Source organism: Stegodyphus dumicola, chromosome 5, assembly GCF_044657685.1.
Source record: "Stegodyphus dumicola isolate Sdum_Otavi_A_Nest chromosome 5, ASM4465768v1".
NCBI classification, from domain to species: domain Eukaryota; kingdom Metazoa; phylum Arthropoda; class Arachnida; order Araneae; family Eresidae; genus Stegodyphus; species Stegodyphus dumicola.
The window spans coordinates 230,497,018-230,518,377 of NC_140772.1; the positions used below are offsets into that span (position 1 = coordinate 230,497,018).

Genomic DNA, 21,360 nt, shown 5'->3' on the forward strand with positions numbered 1-21,360 from the left:
AAATCAATCAGCTGAAAAGACTTAAAAGGTATTAAAGTATTAAAAATGTAATTGTAAGGTGTATTTTAATTTTACAACAGTTATTTTTAATTTTTAAACCATTTCTTTTGAATTTTTGTTTCCCACCTACATTTCCATACCAAAATGAGTTTTTAGATTCGCGTTGAATGCAAATGAGTTAGAAGTATTTAAAGGAAGTTCAATTTACTTTGAGAAACATCACCTCTTCAGTTCTACCTCGTATGGAGAACTCTCATCTTCGGACTTATCATCATATGTCAGGCCCAGTAGGGATTCTTTGAGGATACTGGCAAGAGCAGGAACGAATTATCCTGCTGAATGCCAGGAAAAATACCAAAGTATCTTCCAGAGAGAAAGTGCTTAGAAGTTCTTAATGGCGCATGTTTGCCTCCTGGCTACTCCGGCTGAATCTAATACTCTCGGCCGTATTGTACGTGGCTGTTGAGAACCGCCGGCTAGTGTAATTTAAGGGCCGACTACGTTAGATATTTGTGTCTAGCTTCGATTAAGTCTATGTAGTTTAGTATTAGATTAATTTCTTATTTTCGTATCCTGATTTAAAAGCCCTAGTGGACGATTTTCTGTTATTATTTCATTGAGTGAATGAAAGGATATTTTATATTTTAACCCTTCTCACACGTCTCTGTAGTAACTATTGGAACTCAGCGATAATACGCTACTTAGTTCAGTGGATTCTTCGACTTTATATCTAGAAAAAGTATCGAGGAACATTATATACTCATCAGGTTTATTTTGGATAAGGAAACGCAAAAAAAATCTGCGATGCCCTCTTCGGATCACCGTTTGCCAGCTGGACATGCTTTCAATAACACTGCAATGGCACGTGATGAGGAAGAAGAAAATTCCTTACATTCTCTTTAAATTAAGGGGCGACTGGAGAGGAGACCCAGTTGCCAAATTCAGATAATGGTGAATTACCTGTCACCACATTTTAGTTGAAACGCCGCTTGTAAAGGCATTAGGTATATTTTTAATTGTGAAGAATTAACCATGCTCTCGTCGGAATTCGAATCCCTGCTTTCCTGACGCTAGCCGAACGTTCTTCCGATTACACGATGAGGACACGAGGTAAGGGAAGAAATTCCTTATATTCTCCCTCACCCACTTATATGTAGTCGGGAGAGGAAGAAACCCGTTCGTCAAATTCAGGTAGTAAAGAATCATTATCCCCCACATTTTACTTCGTGTACTATTAGAATCGTTAAGTTTATTTCTGAGCAGAGATCATGAGAAGTTGCCCTATCCCCTTCAAGATTCCAGCTCCAGACCTCCCAATGTAACTTGGAATGCTTCCAATTACACCACGAAGACAAGAGGAAAAGTAATAAACATTTCCTCAGAAGTGGAATGCGTCTGGTCATCATCGCGCAGCAATTATGTTTTTCATCGCATTTGAGGCTGTAGTTCAAGTTAGACTTCATTTGTGTGCTTTCAGAAATGGAGCTAGAGGAAAAATTGGGCGGATAGAATCGTTTGCTACAGAAACGGAGTTTGACACTTTAGACTCCGTGGCTACAGCTGTCGTCCCAACGATGACGAGGCAATTTGGGAGACTGAAAGTTACCTAAACTCTCTGTTTTGAAGCAACAGATTGCAAAAGTATTGTTTTAGGGAAAACAAAATTTCGGAAGTTTCGTTTGTTTCCTGTGATCATTCTGTAAATATATAGAATGAAAACGCAACAAGATTATTGATGTTGACGAGAATAAAACAGCGGACAATGTAAGGATATACTCCAAAAGCCTGGAATTTTAAGATAAGTACTTTTCTTTCATCTAAACTAAATCAAATTTCTATAAATGAGTGCTTTTAAATCAATAAATCTTAATTTTTCATCAGTTTAAAGCATTAAAAAATACTTGAAATTGCCATTGCTTATGGATTCCTTTGTGTATCAACTCCAAACAGACGATCGCTTGAATATAGCCTTTAAATTATATTATACCTCACCGATTTTTTCTCATACTGTTCTTTGATATCTGTTAAATGTCCATATTTAAGGGATGGTTTATTCTTCACCGCCTTAAATGAATTCTTAGAACTATGAGCTTATATAAAAACAGTGTGCCTCATTGTGTTATACTAACATTAATTAACTAGTAATAAATTATGATAGTAAAATAATTAATCTTGTAATAAATTATGATAGTTAAATTAATAAATAATGTTTAATTTGTGTTTTTAATACATATACTCAGTAATTTACACACACACACACACACACACACACACATATATATATATATATTATTTTTTTTATTTATTTATATTTATTTTTTGGTGTGTGCGGTTGTGGTCTTGTATTGTATATGGCTCTATGTTGTTAGTCTGCTACTGTTTTTTGAAAAATGTATGAAAATGTTGAGAATGAAAGTAGCATAAGTTACTTTGGTTAAATTAATATATACTTTTGTTTGATGACTTTTGTTGATATCTCAGTATGCAAGCATACATATTACTTTATATTCCATGCTAAATACCTTGATACAAAGCATTTTAACACCGCCAATATTTGTTTTTCCCCAGTAACACATCTATTCACCATTACCAAACACACTCACTACACACACACACACCTGTGAGACACTATTTATTGTAAATGAAGACAGTTTCTCCTCCTTTTAACTACACTCATGGACACAATCGTATTTTAGGATATTTTCTACTTCTTTTCCTTTTCTTTCTATAGGCCCTTTTTTTTCCCCCTCTATTATTTTTGGGCCATTTATTTTAAATTTTATTTTGTCCCATCTTTTATTCCTGGCCTTTTGAACTCGTACAAGATGTACGAAGTTCCTTTTTACTCTCCTCAAATACGAAATTGCCCCTCTTTCTATATACCTTTCCTTCGCACTAAGGCTCCTCTAAACCAGGCTGAATCACCAACTTTTCTCTCTTGGCGAGGGAGTGAACGCGCTGCCAATTTTGGCGCGTTTATCGAACACGCTGTCTGAATATCTGCTGTTTTTTTAAAGATTTATTTTATAGACGCGCGGCATTCAGCGCATATAAACTTTTCGGATAATTTATTAATTCTCGAATAGTATATAGACGTTTTCACTTAAATAAAAATTTCGCGTATATTTTGTAAACATATTCAAAATAACTTAGTCTTTAGATGTTTCAGTTTCGTTAGCAGACTAAAATAAATAAGATATGAATAAAAACTTTCAATAGTGTCAAATGGGGAAATAGTTAAAGCGTAGAGTGTGCAAATAAATTTATCTTAATGACATTTTAACAAACATTTCCATAAAAGCACTGTAAATTCATACTAAAAAAATAACCTAAGAATATGTTGTCATTTAAGTCTGAGGTATATGGAAATAATTGTGCAAGATTCTGAAGAAACACTTTCTTTCAAATGTGTGAAATATTTCATAACATATATGGAAGAAGAAAGTACAGCATTCTGTGTTTTGGATGCTTTTCATCAAATGTAATATAAATACGAACTAGAAACCGTAATAAAAAGTCCTTCCTCTTCAATCAGATCACCTTTGTGTTGCATTGTATTTGTAATACTTCTAAAAATCCAATTTTTACCTAAATTAAAAAACAGTTATTCCATAAAAGATAATAACTTTGAACGTATATACAATGAATTTTGTAATTTGAGTTATGTTACAAAATAATTCATAGTTTATATATTTTATACTAATAATTTAGGTAAAACCTGTCCAATTTAAGAATGTGTGTTAACCACATTCTTAAATTGTAAAAGGACGACTTAACCACATGTAATTCATTTCAAAGCATAAAAGAAAGCTTATTTTTTATTTTACACAGCAACAGCATTTTCATGCAGTCAAGTTTTTTTAACTTCTAGTTATTATACATAATACTTAATTTTAAACCCATTCTTATTAGAAAGCATAACTAAGAAACTTCTTTTTAAAGCACCACAGTGATTGCAAAGAATGTCATTAAATTTATAAAAGTATTGAAGATATATTGAACAGCATTATAACAAGAAAGTACTGTACAAAATATGTAAATTGCATAACTTCTTTTTTAGTATTTGCATAGTTTCCTCCAAATGAACCTTAATGGGAAGCAGTGGCGTAGCAAGTATAACTGGCGCCCGGGGCAAAATACCTTTTTGGCGCCCCCCCCCCCCACAAAAAACTTTCAGTAATATAACATATAGAATATATTCTCAATAAGAAAATAATGCAAATAATAATAAAATGCTGAATCTGCCATAAAATACTCAAAAATATATTAAGAATAATCACTACCTAACTACTAGCCTTGGATTATGAAATGCATCTGTGTCGGCACAAAAATTAGACGTACGATGATCTAGAATTAGTTAAAAAGGTGTTATTTATTTTACATATTTATATAAATGTTTTTAAAAAGTACAGTTTTTAAACAATTAAAAGTTTAATATACATTATAGATAAATAGATATGTGGCAACTTGCCTACTACAACTCAATTCTGCCAGTCTGGTAACCCATAGCAACCAAAAACAAAATAATATTTATTCTATTCAATTGTTATAATTATTTAACGATCTGTCTCAAAAAATTGTACTACCATAATTGGTGACACGTATTTATTACGAATAGCAACCTTCAATGTTGCACGAATATGGAGTTTATATGTCAAAATTCTGAGCAGCAGTAAGTTATTCAGTGTGATGAGATGCAAGTAAGACATTTCACCTGTCATTTCAAGCCTTCTGCCGCATTCCGTCGAGTCAACATATTTCTGTCATAATTTCAGCGGATATATGTATCTTCTACTGTAGTTGAGCCGCCAATTTCTCTGATTTCAAGTACCAAGAAACTGCGTCACTATATACATAGTGATTATTTTTCTATACATATTATTACTGTGCATATTTGATTGATCTAAAGTGGATGACAACGATGCTGCTTTACAATTTTCGCGAGTCGCAAGCCACCGCCTTTTTGTCGCCGAGACCCATCGTTATGGTTCATTCAATTTCATGCGCAGTTGAGTCACATTACTACCGACGAAACTCAATTTTATACAACGATCGCCGCGTTAGAATCAGAGGTACTGCAATCAGCTCGTGAAATAATTCTGAATTCACCGGCGACGGACAAATACAAATCTTTAAAAAAAAATTAATTTATGTTTATGAAGAATTCGAGACAGAATCAAGCAGTTATTGCACGATTTACGGTTGGGTGATATGAGGCCTTCTCAATTGCTGTCTAAAATGTAAAATGTCTAGCCGCCGGTAACCTAACGGATAACATTCTCAAAACAATATGGATGAATAGACTCCCATCTAACATGCAAACCATTTTAGCGGTCAGTACGAAGCCACTTAAAAATCTTCCCGAAACCGCTGATAAAATTCACGAGCTGACCATTTCAGCGCAAATAAACGCAGTGCAGGCTCCTGCTATTGTGGCGTTACAGACTCAAATTGATGATTTGTCCAAACAGTTTGCTCAGTTAGTAGCCATCAAGCTGAAACTTTTCAGCGCAACCGCTCCACATCACGTGGTCGAAATACACGTCGTAGCCCACTGAGGAAACGTTATGAAAGCCGGGTATTCATAACCCGGGTATTTGTTTTTACCACCACAAATTTGGAAACAAGGTAAACAAATGCCGCCCACCGTGTCGTTATAACGACCAGGGAAACGAGAAGGGCCGTTGCTCGAAGTTGTGAACGACAGCGGCCGGAATTTTGCACGCCTTTTCGTCATCGAAAAGAATTCGGGCTTGAGGTTTCTTGTAGACACCGGGGCTGATGTTTCTGTCATTCCACCACATTTTCACGAACAAAAGCGCCTTACCAACTTACAACTTTATGTAGCAAATGGAACTCCTATTCAAACTTTTGATGAACGCCTGATATCTGTTGATTTAGAATTGCGCCGCAACATCCAATGGCCATTCATTATTGCTACTGTTTCAAGTCCTATTAGTGGAGCTGACTTTTTTCAAAAATTTTCTGCTTGTCGATCTTAAGAATCACCGTTTGATATATTCCGAGAGTAATTCGCATTAGTCAAGATTTAAGCATTAAACTGATTTCGGGTAACTGCCCATGGCATCAACTCCTCAGAGAATTCCCTACAAACACGCGCCCAGTTATAGGTATTTTCGAACCCAAGCACGATGTACTACATTATATTGAAACTACCCAACTTCCAATTGCAGCTAAACCAAGACGCTTACCTCCAGACAAGCTTAAAGCCGCCAAAGAGGAATTTCAATACATGATGGAACAGGGAATTTGTCGTCCTTCAAAAAGTTCATGGGCTCTATCTAATTCGGAAACGAAATGGTAACTGACGCCCGTGTGGCCATTATCGTCGGTTAAATGCAGCTACAATTCCTGATCGTTACCCAGTCCCTCACATTCAAGACTGTATGCAAGTTTCAGAGGGAAGAGCTATTTTTACCAGCCTTGATCTTGAGCGGGCGTATCACCAATTGCCCGTTAACCCAGCTGATATTCCAAAAACTGCGGTTATTACGACTTTTGGACCATTTGAGTTTCGGGTCATGACTTTCGGCTTATGCAATGCTGCTCAGACGTTCCAACGCTTCATGAATCAGATGTTAATCGGCCTCGACTTTTGTGTACCTTATTTTGATGACGTCTTAATCGCCTCCTCTTCAGAGCAAGAACACCTACCACATTTGAAAACAGTTTTTGAACGTTTTCAAAGGTACGGTGTCGGTCTTAATCCTTCTAAATGCGTTTTTGGCCAACCGAGAGTATCCTTTCTTGGTCATGAAACTTCCGCTGATGGTGTTCGACCGCTTCCAGACAGAATCACCGCATATACCCGTACCATCTTCAGTGAAGGACTTAAGAATCTTGCTATGCTCAATTTTTATCAACGTTTCTTACCTTATGCAGTGACCATACAAGCTCCTCTAAATTCTTTTTTGGTTTGAAGCAAGAAAAACGATAAAGGTGTTATATAACCTGGACCACAGAATCCCGCGAAGTGTTCCAAAAATGCAAAAATGATTTAATTTCGGCAACAAATTTTGCACTATCCTTCCGCATCTAAACTATTATCACTCTACGTTTATAAGGTATTTTTCCCTCTTTCCTAGCCTGCCTTCGTGGCGTAGTGGTTCTGCACGCTGGGCCGGTACTCTACAGGTCCGCGGTTCGATTCCCGGCGAAGGCGTTGCATATTTTTCATATCCTCTGCTTCCCAAAAATAACCTAATGTCTCTCCACGTTGACAACAGCTATAGCAGCAGTTTTACAACAGAAAGATCAAGAATTATGGAGACTACTTTCACATTTTTCTAAAAAAACTTTCACCAGCACAAACCAGATACAGCACTCAAGATCGCGAATTGTTAGGAGTTTATGAAGCTGTCAAATATTTTTGACATATACTAGAGAAACGCGTTTTCATGATCGTAACAGATCACAAACCCTTAACCTATGCTTTTCAACAGCGTTAGGATAAAGCTTCTCCTCGTCAAATGAGACACCTAGACTTCATAGGGCAATTTTCAAAAGATATCCGTTATATTGAGGGTTCGCAGAATATTGTTGCAGACACCTTGTCTCGTATTGAACAACTAGCCGTTCCTTCGCGAATAAACTTTGCTGCCCTTGCGGATGAACAACACCTGGATTCAGAACTACAAACCCTCTTGAAAAGCATATCTTCCACCAATTTGTCATTTACTTCATCAAAGTCTTGAAAAGCAAATTTATCATTACTTCATCAAAATCGATCCTTTCAAATTTTTTTCCTTCCACACTTAAAAATGCTAGATGGCTTAGGGGATCTTGTCCCATTGTTGATTATAAATATGTGAAAATGTATTTTAATTAGCTGAACGAACGTTCGTAGCTAGCATTTGATAATGAAATAGTAAGTAGTATTTGAAGTGCGACTGTTAGATTTGGAAAAACATTTTCTCTATAGATCTGTAGTAGAGTTTTAGGTTCCGTTTCTTTTCTACAGCGGAGTAACGTCATGCAGTCACATTCACTGCTCAAAACAATTAGGGGATGTTGTGGGTTCGGTATGAAATAACCATATAATCGACAATCTTTTTGAACAAAAGGAAATAGAATAGATTATAAAGGAAAATTATAATGTTTACAAAGTTGGGAATAGACAAATTTAGTCTGTGACGTCAACAACTATGTGTTTAAGATAAGGAGTGACAAGCGACCTGCAGCATTCCTTTTGTAGTAGGAGATTAAAAACAATCGAAAAGTTGGGTGGTGGTGTATTTAATTATGGCAAAGCACACTAGGGCTATCTGTCTAAGAGGAGGGATGCCTTCGTGGAGGACTTTCTAAGGAAAACTGGTTCGTATACACGTTACACATGGGGAAAACCACGAAAACACCCATGCAGCCAGCCCGTTCGCGGGATTCGAACCTCGGACCGAACTACCAGTGTTCAGCGACTTTACCGCTCAGCCGCTGGTGGGCAACAATTGAAAAAGAGTTGACTGTTTGTAGCAGTCAGTCCAATGTTTTACCAAGATGACTTAGTTGAATCGGTAGACTGGAAGGCCATCAGTCGTTTACAGGAGAGTCAAACGCAATCCATTGTAGCGGAAGCGTTAGGATTTTCACAAAATGTCATTTCCAGATTATGGAATCGGATTTTGGAAACTGGATATGTTTGAGAAATTCGGGACAAGGTCGTGTTATCGTTTTAAAATAAAAAGCGGGAGATATACGTGCATTTCGTTTAAAAAAAAATATATCTCTACTTTGGAGAAATAAAATGGTCAGAAAGAACGTTTTGGTTGATGTACTGCAAACATTTTATTACACATCTTATCAGACAAATCAAGAAAATAAATAATTAATTATATTACAATAGTTATTAATTTTAAATATATTTTCCAGAAATCGATCAAAATAAAAACTGAAATTTTCCGGAAAGTATTGTTTGGAAACCATTTGGCGCCCCTCTAGGAGCAGCGCCCGGGGCATCATGCACCCCCTTGCCCCCCCGTCGCTACGCCACTGATGGGAAGTTATCTTGCGAAAATTTAAAAGTATTAAAATGGCCTCTATTTAAGATGTAACTGCATTTATAATTATTTTGTAATTGCGAATAGATTATATTATTACAATTCGATTATGCACTTACAACATAATTGCATAAAGTAATGAAATTAAGAGTTCACAGATACAATGTAATATAATTACAATGCAATTACCTAAATTGTAATTATAATCACTTATTTAATATCACAATATTATTACAATCACAATGTAATTTAAATTGGGTACTATATTTGCATACCCTCCACTCAAAAGGAGGTACTGATAAGCCTGGAAGTTATTATCAACAAAAAGCCTGTTCAAGACAGTTTGATGACAATTTCCACCGGGCGAAAAGTACATTCTTAAGCCCAGGCAAATCATGACAATAAAAATCATTTAGTCTTATGATTCACTATATTTTAAACCCTAAATTTGAATTCTGCACCAAATTATTTACCTATATTTTAACATACTTTATGAATTATTAGAAGCGATATGGCAAATATCTTCTAAAAATAACTGTAAAATATTTGTATCCATTAATTGATTCAGATACACACTTTTATTATTTAAGTATATCAAAATAACAGTTTCATGTTCCTGAAATACAAAAATTCTGGAAAAAGTTAAAGTAATATTCTTAGAAGCATATGATATTAGTCACCAGATGCAAAATTATAGTTAATTTTTTGCCCTAAATACAATTTTATTACACAGTAGTCAAATGTGTAACTTAATAACATGTTATATAAAAAATTAATGATAATAAGTTTATCAGAAATGAATTAATTCTGCAAATAAACTTTCTGCACTTGAAAATTTTCTACACCTGAGGGGAGGGAGAGATCTAGTAAAATTAGATTTATTATAACTTCAGTTGTACCAAACACCTTCTCTATATATATATGCATCACTAAAGAAATAAATAAAATTATCATGCTTAAAAAACAGATATACCATACCAGTTTTTTCCCCCCTTGTTACCCTTTACATTGAGAAATAACAAACACTGAAAAATACTATCCTTGAAATTTTGTTTAAATGAAGAAACACACACCATCTTTTTATTTAAGCATTACACATCAAAAACAGATACACATACCAATTTATTTTCATTAGCCTTGAAATTTAGATAAAATGAAGTAACACAATGGGAAAATTTATGCACACGGACATCTTTTTTCTATTGCATGTTGTCCGACATGATCCACAAGTGCCTAAAAATGTACCCAATGAAACGCATTTCAATATTAACAAAAAATTGTTTACAGATTAAAATTCATTCATTTCATAGCAGTATTATAAAGATCATGCATGAAACAAATCTGCTTTCCCATACTTATAAGTAAAACTTTTATACCGGAAAATAGACTATATTTCTATATATTAGAAACAAGAAAATACTAATTTGAATGTTCTGCATTCATTTCTAAATCTTTACTCCATTGCCAAATTGTATAATACTGTGATTATAAATAAACTTGCACAATCCTTGCAATTATTGAAGTCATTATATATATTTTGTCTCACACTATTCATTCTATTGACTTCAGATGTCAATGTCAAAATTCTGGAAGTTATTTTAACCAAGAAACAGTAGTGGGCACCGTGCATAAACAACTCATCTAACTTTTTAACAATAGCGATTATAAAATAAAGAAAAAAATTATATATCATTCCAACGATATTGCAACTATAGTATAATGTTACATATATCTTTAGCAAACATTCAGATTTTATCTTGACTTTCCAAATTATTATTTATTTTTTAATAAATTTCAATATGCTAATGATTTTCATGTTACATTAGTATAAATTCCACAATTAGCACAGGAAAACAAAATCCGCGCTTTATATTAGCAGAGAAATTTCTTTTCCACATTCAAAACATCTACATTGGCGATGTTTGGCGACGGGTACATTAACCCTAGACTAATTTAATTATAGCTATTATTACAGAAATTAGCAGATACTCAGGTTATTGTACACAAGAATTTCACTTTACTTGCACATTATAAACATCAGAGAAGATATAAACTCTAAATGAAGGCGTAATTAACATTATACTTACTAAGTAAAGTTCAGCGCCTGGACCAGGTTTCCAATTGTCTCTTCGGCAATTATTTACCCATATTTTTCTTCTTTCTTCATTTTTAGGAAATTTTACCAATGTATGACCTTTCCGTGAATAATTTGAACAATTAATAGCTGTACATCCGCCCATTTTACACAAAAAAAAACACAAAAAATTGTTGCACCGTAACTACACAGCCGCCATTAAATCTCCCACTTGGGAGCGCGAATGCCTGATGATTCAGCCTGGTATATAGGAGCCTTACTTCGCACCTATGCTTGATTTTTCGCCCATCGGTGCAGAAAGACTTAGCGGGTGCAAAACAAGCCGTCTGTCTACTTTGTCTGTCTGTCTGTTATTTGAACACCTTGTTCTTAGTTTTTAATGAATATTAATATTTTTGTCGCAGCAATTTAACTGCTGTCTTCAATTGCGTAATAAAGTATATTGGTAAACATAGGAAAAAAATTAAACGCTGGAATTTGAACAAGCCTTGTCTTCTTTTTCTTCGTTTATGGCCGTATGTGTTTGTTTGCATATGTTATTTACCTTATGAATATGGCAACATCTTTCCTCGAATTCATCCAAAAAGTGTAAACAAAATATTGTACCTTGTCACGAGTTAAAATAGTACTTTAGTTATGATTTAATATACGATGTGGGTTAAACCTGAAGAAGTTGGATTATCTAGGCCTTTATGGTATGATCATTAAAATTTAACTTTTTGAAAATTGAATTAATAAGATTTTATTATTAAATTATTAAACTGTTTTTATGTGTCAACTATTATATCAAAATCGAATTTCGTTTAGTGATATGCATTTCAGATGTATAACTATTGGTGATCACACATACGGCCATAGCATATATAATTATGAAGTATGAACATTGACATCAACAATATTGATTCAATTCCGTCCTATAAACCATTATTGCACTTAGAATGCGAATATATCATAAATAACGCAATTCAGTACCATTTAAGTTTCAAAATTAACTAATTAATTAAAATACTGCTTATCTCTTTCGACATGTTTAATTTTAACTAAAGTTCGTTGTCCATCATTAAAAATGTAATATTTTAACATTATTATTATTATTTCCTTTTTAAGATTGAAGTTATCAGGATACTTACAGATTTTATACAGGAATCGTATTAGCTTCTTGTATTAAAGCAGTAACTTTAATTTTCGTAGATAAACTTCTATTCATTGGATAATTTTTCTATGTTATGGATGTGTGTGTAGCTGAGCAGTTGCATGAGTAGGTGTTTAACAGTAGAAGCATTATCATTTTGACCCTTTTTTCCAGTTTCCTCTGCTTTGTCTCAACATGCAATTGAACATTATTTTTGGACTTTCCTACAATTGTTCTAAGAATGCTGCAACATGTTTTCATATTTCTGTATTAATTATTGAAATAAAAGATCAGAGAAGTACCTAGAATATCCGGTACTTACGCATTTGTTAAGTATAGCATAGTTCATATACATTCAACCAGTGTAATATTAATTTCCTTTTAGTTTTGCTTTGAGTGGCAACAGTTGTAAAATGTTATTATTTTGGTAGAATAAACTTGTTTGGTTGTGTTTAAATTTTTGAGAGATTATTTAGGTAGAAATAAGTTAATGAATGAACAAAATGGTATACATTTGCTGTCGTATCTAACATTTGTGGCATCCCTGCACTGCATCTGCCACTGCAGCTGCAGATTTGGCAGTTTTTAAGTGCCTCCAATCTACACCTAAAATTTTTGTGACAAATCATAAATTAAAACACTTTATTTAAAATCAAATGTCACCATATGAGCTCTGCTAAATAAGATTCTAAATGATGACCCCTGAGTCTTTTGTTTCTCCATTTAGCACTGCCCCATATTCTCTCAACTGTTTGTGTGCGAACTCCTGTATCAGGATCAATAAAATTGTATTTATGATTAACTTTAGCATGTAGGAATCCTTCTTTTTCTATTCTCTTTGTTTGGTAACCTTTCCAACTGTCAGAATAAATTGTGCTACCATTTGCAATGTTTTCAATAATTTTATTAAGAAGGATAGAGCCAGTTCTATTAGGAACAGTGTCAACAAACGAATCTTTTGTTTCTCTACATATACCACCAAACACCCACTGTTCAGGTAATACTCGACCACAGTTATTTTTATGCTTAGTAAACAAACTTTCATCTATTTCCACAATGCAATCTGGTCCACCTACCTTCTTGTTTGGTTTATTCTCCATATTCAAGACACATAATTCACTCATGTAATTGTTCCAATCTATAACAGTTTTATCTGATAAATCAAGTTTTCACAAAATTTAATCGACGTCAATTCCTCACACCAGCAGCATATGAATCTCAAAGCTGAACAAAATGGAATTCTGCTTCCTTGAAATTAGTTGTCTTTCTCAAGTCCCACTTGCCGATCATACTGTTTTAAATTACATTTCCAAAACGTACGTTTACCAAAATAAAGTTTCATATAATGCGAATTTGTACATTTTCGTTCTTTTGGTAAAATATTTCACTCCTGAAAAATAAAATTGCATCTTCTTCTGTATTTGGCAAATCCCAAAGATGCATTTTTGTAGCACTAAAAAATGGTGTCAAAAATCAGCAAACAACAAGGCAAAACAGAATCCAAAAGATAACTTCATGCAAACAACAGGATTGCTCTTTATTGGCGCATCAGCGCAACTTCTGCTGCGGTGGCGTTAATACATAAGTACCGAATATCCAATAGGGGTCATTTTAACATTCGTAATAACGAAAATAAGCGATTTTTCAAGTAAATATCCATTTTCACATTTTCGATGAATTAATGTTAAGGTTCATAGCTTTTATATACCTGCCTCTTATATAGTTGTTAAGAATTTAATTTTAGTTTATGAGTATAAAAAAGTACTTTTATTCACATTTTGGTTATCTTACCAACATTTTCTCTAATTTTTTTTCTTTAATTTATGAAACACATTAGAAAGTAATCTAAATTAAAATAAATGTATATATATTGTTATGAAATGTACAGGAGCGTTAAGATAGCTCACCCGCAAAGCAGTTTTAGGGTTGCCATAAAATGGCAAGATAAGGCAGGGTTGTCACATTTGGCGAAAAATCACCCATTTAGCAACAAAATTGGTGATATATCATGGACGGATGGAGAACCTTTTGGAACGAATTCTTACCAGTTTATCCCAGAATGTTCTCGAACACAAGCCGAAAACTATATAAACCCTGCTGGTCTGCAGTCAGATAGTGAGTGTCTCGCCTAACGAGTTGATAGAGAGTGCCTCACATAGAGTGCAAGATAGGTAGTATCAAGTTCGTGTCTCATCTAGGGAGTCAATCAAGTTCACAGCCGGGCAGTGAGTGCCGAGAGAGCTGTAGAGTTCACCGAAGGAGTCTCTTAGTGTATCGCAGTTAGTGCATCGTCGAGAGAACGTGTTAATATCCTGGAATGACTGAACCAAATAGTCGGGAGCCGTGCTCTGTGTGTCGTCGAGTGCATCGCGAGTTGTAGCGTGGAGAGTCTCGAGAGTACGTGGAGTTCCGAGAACGACTGAGCAGAGTCGGGAGCTGTACTCTGATGCTTTGCAGTGTAGCTGTCTCCACCGTGATATCCTGAAGGCTGTGTCGCTAATCGTGTCAGCATGTTTATAGTAGTTCATTGACGACTGTAAAAACGTGTTTTGGAGCTGTCCTCACAATACTGGCCCATAAAGTGTGTTTCGATATTTCATCAAGAAGTCCCATCATTAGTCACTCAATCCGCACAAACCCCGTACGCGCGCAAAGGAAGAAAATAGCATAACAACTGGTGTAAGGAGTGGGATTTGCGAGTGAATGCCAGTGTCCCACCTGCAGAGAAAATCTATGGCGGAGGAAACTAAGACTTTGATGGACTTCTTAGCCGAGAACAAAGCCGAACAGGAAGAGATGAAAGCCGAACTGAAAGAGTTAAAAGCCAGATATGATGAGATAATAGCTGGATATAAAGAGATGACAGCTGAGATCAAAGCCGGACTGGAAGAGAAGAAAGCCCGACGAGAAGAAACAAAAGTTGGCCAAGAAAAGGCACGAGAGCAACTCCAACAGGTGAAAGTGAAGTTTACGGAAGATATTGGAGACATAAAAGACGATGTGGAAATGAGAGAAGTGGCAGTTGAAGAATCAAAGGATGAAGAAATGAAAGAAGTAGCTAATGAACTGCCTGAGAAAGATCAAGAAATGATGGATGAAACATCTAATGAGATTAAAGGAAAAGAAAGAAAACATGAAGAAATAAAAGATAGGAAAGAAGCTTTTGATTCTCAAGTGCCTGAAGTGGAAGGAAGGGAAAATGCGACTGCTAAGTTCGTCAAAACTGATGGTGCAGTTACGAAGTCGCAGGCAGTTAGTGTTGAACCATCTGAAAGTGCAAGTGATGCAGAGATGGGAGAAGCTGATGTGCTGCTTAAGCAGTGCCCTTCAGTACTGCAAGAAAATTCACCCACTTTTCAAACTATGTGTTGGCCTGATAGCGCAGGTTGTGCAGACAAGGACTTGATTCTAAACCTTGATACTTGTATTTGTGAAGAATCGGGTTCCATTAGTGACTCTAATGCAAACATCGGAACTGGTTTTTAGGAAATAGAGGAAAATGAGCATGTACCAATTGCTGAAAATACCGAGGTGAACTATACTCATGCTGCGAAAGAATTACAGAGTCATGAACCAATTGTTTCAGATCTTTCTGTGGATGAAAAGTCGGATAGGACTGAACCTTCAGACTGTGATATGCAAAACATAAATATATCTGAGAACTGCAGTGGAAAAGTATTTGACCCGGGTATTTTTTAATGAAAAGACTGACACTGAAATTCATTCAGAAATTTAATTTGTGTAATTTAAAATTATGTGTTTAATTTGTGTATATAACTTGTATATAGTGTAAATTTTTGCTTCTTTAGTTACATTATCTGTATGTTTTAAAGTGTTGTGATTGTATCGAATTTGGCTTCTGACCAAGGGTTGTACTGCCCGGGACATGCAGTCCTTGGAAGGGGGCAGTGTTATGAAATGTACAGGAGCGGTAAGATAGCTTCCCTGCAAAGCAGTTTTAGGGTTGACATATTTGATGAGAAATCACCCATTTGGCAACAAAATTGGCGATATACCATGGACGGATGGAGAACCTTCTGGAACGAATTCTTACCAGTTTAGCTCAGAATGTTCTCGAACACAAGCCGAAAGCTATATAAACCCTGGTGGTCCGCAATCAGTTAGTGAGTGTCTCGCCTAGCGAGCTGATAGAGAGTGTTCCTCGTCAAGAGAGCAAGATAGATAGTATGGAGTTGGTGTCTCGTCTAGCGAGTCAATCCCTGCGGAGTCGATCGAGTTGACAGCCGGGCAGCGAGTGCCGAGTGGGCTGTCGAGTTCACCGAAGGAGTCTCTTAGTGTATTGCGGTTAGTGCATCGTTGAGAGAGCGCGTTGAGTTCCGGGAACAACTGAACCAAAGAGTCAGGAGCCATGCTTTGTGTGTCGTCGAGTGCATAACGCGCTGTAGCGTGGAGAGTCTCGAGAGTACGTGGAGCTCTGAGAACGACCGAGCAGAGTCAGGAGCTGTACTCTGGTGCTTTGCAGTGAAGCTGTCTCCACTGTGATAGCCTGATAACCTGAAGGCTGTGTCGCTGATCGTGTCAGCGGGTTTATAGTAGTTCGTCGACGACTGTAAAACGTGTTTTGGAGCTATCCTGACAATACTGGCAAATAAAGTGTGTTTCAGTACTTCATCAAGTTTCATCCTTATTCACTCCAAATCCATACGAACCCTGTACGCATGTGAAGGAAGAAAATAACGTAACAACTGGTGTCAGAAAAAGAAAAACGCAACAATATATTTCAATTTTTGGGGATGGACGGCATGATCATCTAGCAGTGGTGAGTGTAAAGAGTGTCTTGCCTTTCTGAAGCATGCATTCAGATAACAACTCTTGTGATGAGACAACTCCCATCCTAAGGTTGATTTACCAATTGAAATTAAGTGCCATCCTGCCAACTTATTTATCTACAATTTTTCGACCCCACGGCCCAGGGGCAGACGAGACAGTACCAGTATGGTCCCTGCCGAGCTATACACCGTCCCAAGTAAACTCAAGCACAGCCTGTGAAGACTGGTTTTATACCCTCATGGTTGAGACTGTCTAGCCAGTACTTCCCAGGAATTCTCCTGAGTCAACTGAGGGGAAGTTCAGATAACAGTGGAATGACAGAGCTGATGAAAATGTTTATGTTGGTGATGTGAACTTGCAGAATGTCTTCTTTTCTGAAAGCAGTGGCAGTGATGCCAAGGAAAATTCCAGCAATGTGACTTCTCATCCTTTGTGCGTAGAAGGATCTCCATGTGAATGTGGGCAAGGAAGATGCGGCAACATGTTTACTCGTTCTGCAGGCAGAAATGATAATAAGTACACAGGTTTCACGCTAGTTTGCAATATTATAACAACTGCAAGTGGACCAATGAATTTTTCTTATCAAACACTGGTTCAGGTCTTGGTTTAGCCTGCCTTTTGATGGTGAAACACATCCAGACATGTACAGCTGCTGAAGCATGATGCTGGTGAATGATGACACCAACTGGAATGCTACTCTGGAGTAACTGGATGCATTTTTTGCTTCCTGCATGGACATGATGTACTAGGTCATTTAAATTTTTTTGCAGATGATTTGTGGAACAAGAATTGGGAACCTGCATTCAAAGAAAGGGGCATATACTTTGGGGTACTGCTTGGCGAATTTTTTGGTGTCATTCTTGTTTACTTGCAATGCCTTCCCAAGTAAAATAGTGTCCAAAACATAATGCAATAAAACATAATTAGAACATAAAAAATAATCTTTAAATCAAAATAAAACAAGGAAATAACATAAATGGGAAATACATGTTATCTAATCTGCACAGTACAAAAAGGAAATATCGACTCACCTTATTTAGAAATTTCTGTGTGTTGCACACAGAATTCCATAACAGAATCGAAAAACTGTTCAAAATTATCTGAACTAGAATCTGTATACTGCCATTGCCACATAAATTCACAAAATTAAAAATTAAAAATATCCTGCATACTGCTGGACTGTCGGTCACATTTCTTTCTAAAATCTCTTTTTATTACACCCCATAGTATTGATATGAACTCCGATTTCCAAATCCTTAAATCTCATTTCGTAATGTACTGAGAGGTGAATGAAGCCATTTAAATCTTCATTAACACATCAGTCAATCAATGTTTTCTTTCCTATTCGTTCCAAAGCATACAGAAACTTTATGTTAATCGTACCACCAGCAGGCATTTTACACAGATAAAGCGCAGGTAAAGCACAACCAACATCCATTGCATAAATAAGCCCTGAGAAATATCTTCCCAACAGTCAAAATCACCACAATCACACATTATAACCAATCACATCATTATTGGGTTTCCATAACATTCAATGTAAAATACTCAACTTACCATAAATGAAACAACAACTTGGGGATAATCCAAGGGGTACTCTAAAATATAGACTACCCCAAAGAAATAGTGTCATGTATGTTCTTGAATTCATGTGGTATCTCAAATTTGACATCTGAAGCAGCAGAGTTGAGTGTCTGGCCACTAACACATTTGTTCTTGTTTTTGATACTTGATACATGCTGATAGAAAACTACACTGGTTATCATAAATTAAGGAAAATCACAAAAATAGTGATAACTCCCTCAAAAATAAGCCAAACCTTGTAAAATTTGAATACGTTGCCAAGTAAGGGTAGCCGAGTAAAACTGCGATATGCAAATTAGTGGCGCTGCTTTTAGAATACGTCATCTGCGAGGAGCATAAAAGTCCATGTTTGAGAGCAAGCCCACATATTTCACTGTGACAGTGACATCAGAAATCTGAGATAGCCAATTCGTAACAATGACCTCCAGGCATCATTTGCCTGCAGAATTGCGATGGAGAGCCATTGGGAGACTAGAGGCAGGACAGAGTCAAACAGAAGTGGCCAGATGGCTAAATGTGAGTCCTTCTGTGTGTCCTCAGTCTGTGTCACACAGAATTCCTTAACAGCATCCAAAAACCTTCCTCAAACCCTTTCTAATCAATGTTCCTCAATGTTTCCTTTCTAATGGAACACTTTATATGCTGAGCATTTAAATCTTTCTTGTGAGAAACCCATTCAAAGCCATCTGAACGATGTTTACGTTTGATTGTATGCATTTCCTTCGTACAAACAGGACACTTATAATTCTGTTGAATTACATCCAACAAACTTTCTTTTCTTCTGTCCTCAACCATGTCCCATTTATAAAAAAAAATACTACTCTCTTGTTCTATACCACGAATCACCCAGTTTACCACTGGCAGCTATTTTACGATGCAAAACACACAGTACACTATGTACTTCCTAACTGATATTCAACACACAAACAAACCCTTATAAATCTTTTCTCATCAGTCAAATTCACAGCAATCATGCAACCAATTATATCATAATAGGGTTTCCTATTATGATGTAATCAACTACTGAGGTTACCATAAATAAAACAACTTTGTGATAATCCAAGGGGCACCCTTAAATATAGGCTAACCAAATTGCACATTTTCTCTATATAAGTGCAAGAGCAAAAGAAATGCTGTAATTCTTAGCGTCATGTATACTGTGTCTGTTGATGATAGAGCAAAGAAGCCGTACATTATCACTTACTGTAATGTGACAGAGATTTTTCAGATCATATGCTGAGAAAATTTACTTCAGTATGTTTTTTTTTTTTTTTTTTTTTTTTAATGGGCATTTTAAATTAGAAATGGTTAATATTACTATGTTTAATCAAGTATGGTATCAACACTTACTGGTTGTTTTCAATTAACCTACTGACCATTTTTGTTTTCTAAACATATTTAATATTAATTACCTATTTTACATGAAAAATTTAAATGAAACCATTTAAATTTTTATTATTCATATGTGTATTTCAGAATGAGAGTATTAATTCATATATTCATATTTAGGGTGTGTGAAAGAGCAAATCCATATTTTATTCTTCAAAGAAGGAAGGGCTATGGCACTAAAGGTTTATCTTCCTTATTTGTGGGTACTTTTGATACTGTATTTGACACCAAAGTAAGTGTTATTTAGCTTTTTATTTTAATTTTTATTTTAAATCTTTGATAAGTAACAGAGTACAGTTTTTTAAAATGTATTTGCTGAAAATTTTTTATAAAAAATTATGGAAGTTAATTTTGAATGTAGATGTGTTCTATTTAACCCATCTACATTCAAAATTATCTTCGTGGTTCTTGAGAAATATTTTTTGATATTATTAAAAGATGGCATTATAAGCTTGTCTGTATGATTCTTTAATTTCTTCGTGCCTGGACATTTTGAGAATATAAAAATAATGAGTAGTTCTCTCTTTCTTTATTTAGATGTTTGAATTACAATTTATAGAAATTATAAATATTTGATGGAAGTATCAAATTCTCACATTTCAGATTTTGTTACCGAATTTATGCGCATAGCCTGTCATATGTATAGTATGTGTAATCATTTGGGTTTTAATGAAACCTCTCCCATCCATTTCATTCTTTCAACCTGTTTCATTTAATCAATATTGAAATACGGTGCACTGGCTGCCAAGTTAGAAACTTTAATAGGAATAGAATCTAATCAATATATGAAGTGAGTGCATTTAACTTTTGCATTAGCACTTTGCAAGTGTGTGGAGGTGACACAAAGATAAATGCCTTTTGATAATCTTGTAAGATGAAACAGAAAAAAGTAAATAAAAGAAATAAACACATCTACATTTTTCTATAACGCAGATTATTTAAAATATTGATGAATATTTAGAAGAGGGAAAACAGAGGATTTAGAAAATTGTTTAGAATTGTTAAATAGTAAAGAAACAGAACTGTATAATTTTAGATAAAAAGTATAAAATTTGATTGAAGGGGGTCTGAATAGAATATTAGAGTCAAATACTTCTATGATAAGATAATATCAAAACTTCTATGATAAGATGATATAATGATAAGATAATAATGGTATATAATAAGATAATAATGGTAGATGTAATGATAAGATAATAAAACTTAGCACTCAAAATGTCAACAGGAATTTAAATAATATGCTAAGTACAGGGTGCAGCAGAGAAACTACCTTATTTTAAAAATGAATAACACAAATAGTATAAGCGATATTGGTTAAAATTTTTTCCAAATTATACCGAGACACTTAAAGTTTT

General features: G+C 35.2%; 1 protein-coding gene and 1 long non-coding RNA gene across 4 annotated transcripts in view; one reads left to right on the top strand and one right to left on the bottom strand.

Annotated features, from left to right (window-relative positions):
* Positions 1–2,571: 2,571 nt before the first annotated feature.
* LOC146997426 (uncharacterized) lies at positions 2,572–11,323 on the bottom strand. Of its 2 annotated transcripts, none has more exons than XR_015041042.1 (2): positions 11,102–11,323; positions 2,572–3,588 (listed from the first exon to the last, which is right to left on the bottom strand). It is a non-coding gene; the product is annotated as an uncharacterized LOC146997426 (long non-coding RNA). The 2 variants fall into 2 exon arrangements; XR_015041041.1 differs by lacking the exon at positions 2,572–3,588 and adding an exon at positions 9,386–10,247.
* A 314-nt stretch (positions 11,324–11,637) lies between these two features.
* Tbc1d8-9 (TBC1 domain family member 8/9) overlaps positions 11,638–21,360 on the top strand; it is a 126,715-nt gene continuing 116,992 nt past the window's right edge. The window contains exons 1-2 of one of the 2 annotated variants that reach the window (XM_035356374.2): positions 11,638–11,804; positions 20,126–20,237. In XM_035356374.2, coding sequence (XP_035212265.1) covers positions 11,761–11,804; positions 20,126–20,237 — 156 coding nt within the window. In that variant the 5' untranslated portion in view covers positions 11,638–11,760. Of the gene's footprint in view, positions 11,805–20,125; positions 20,238–21,360 lie in introns of those variants that run through there. The other variant, XM_085817763.1, reaches the window with a different exon arrangement.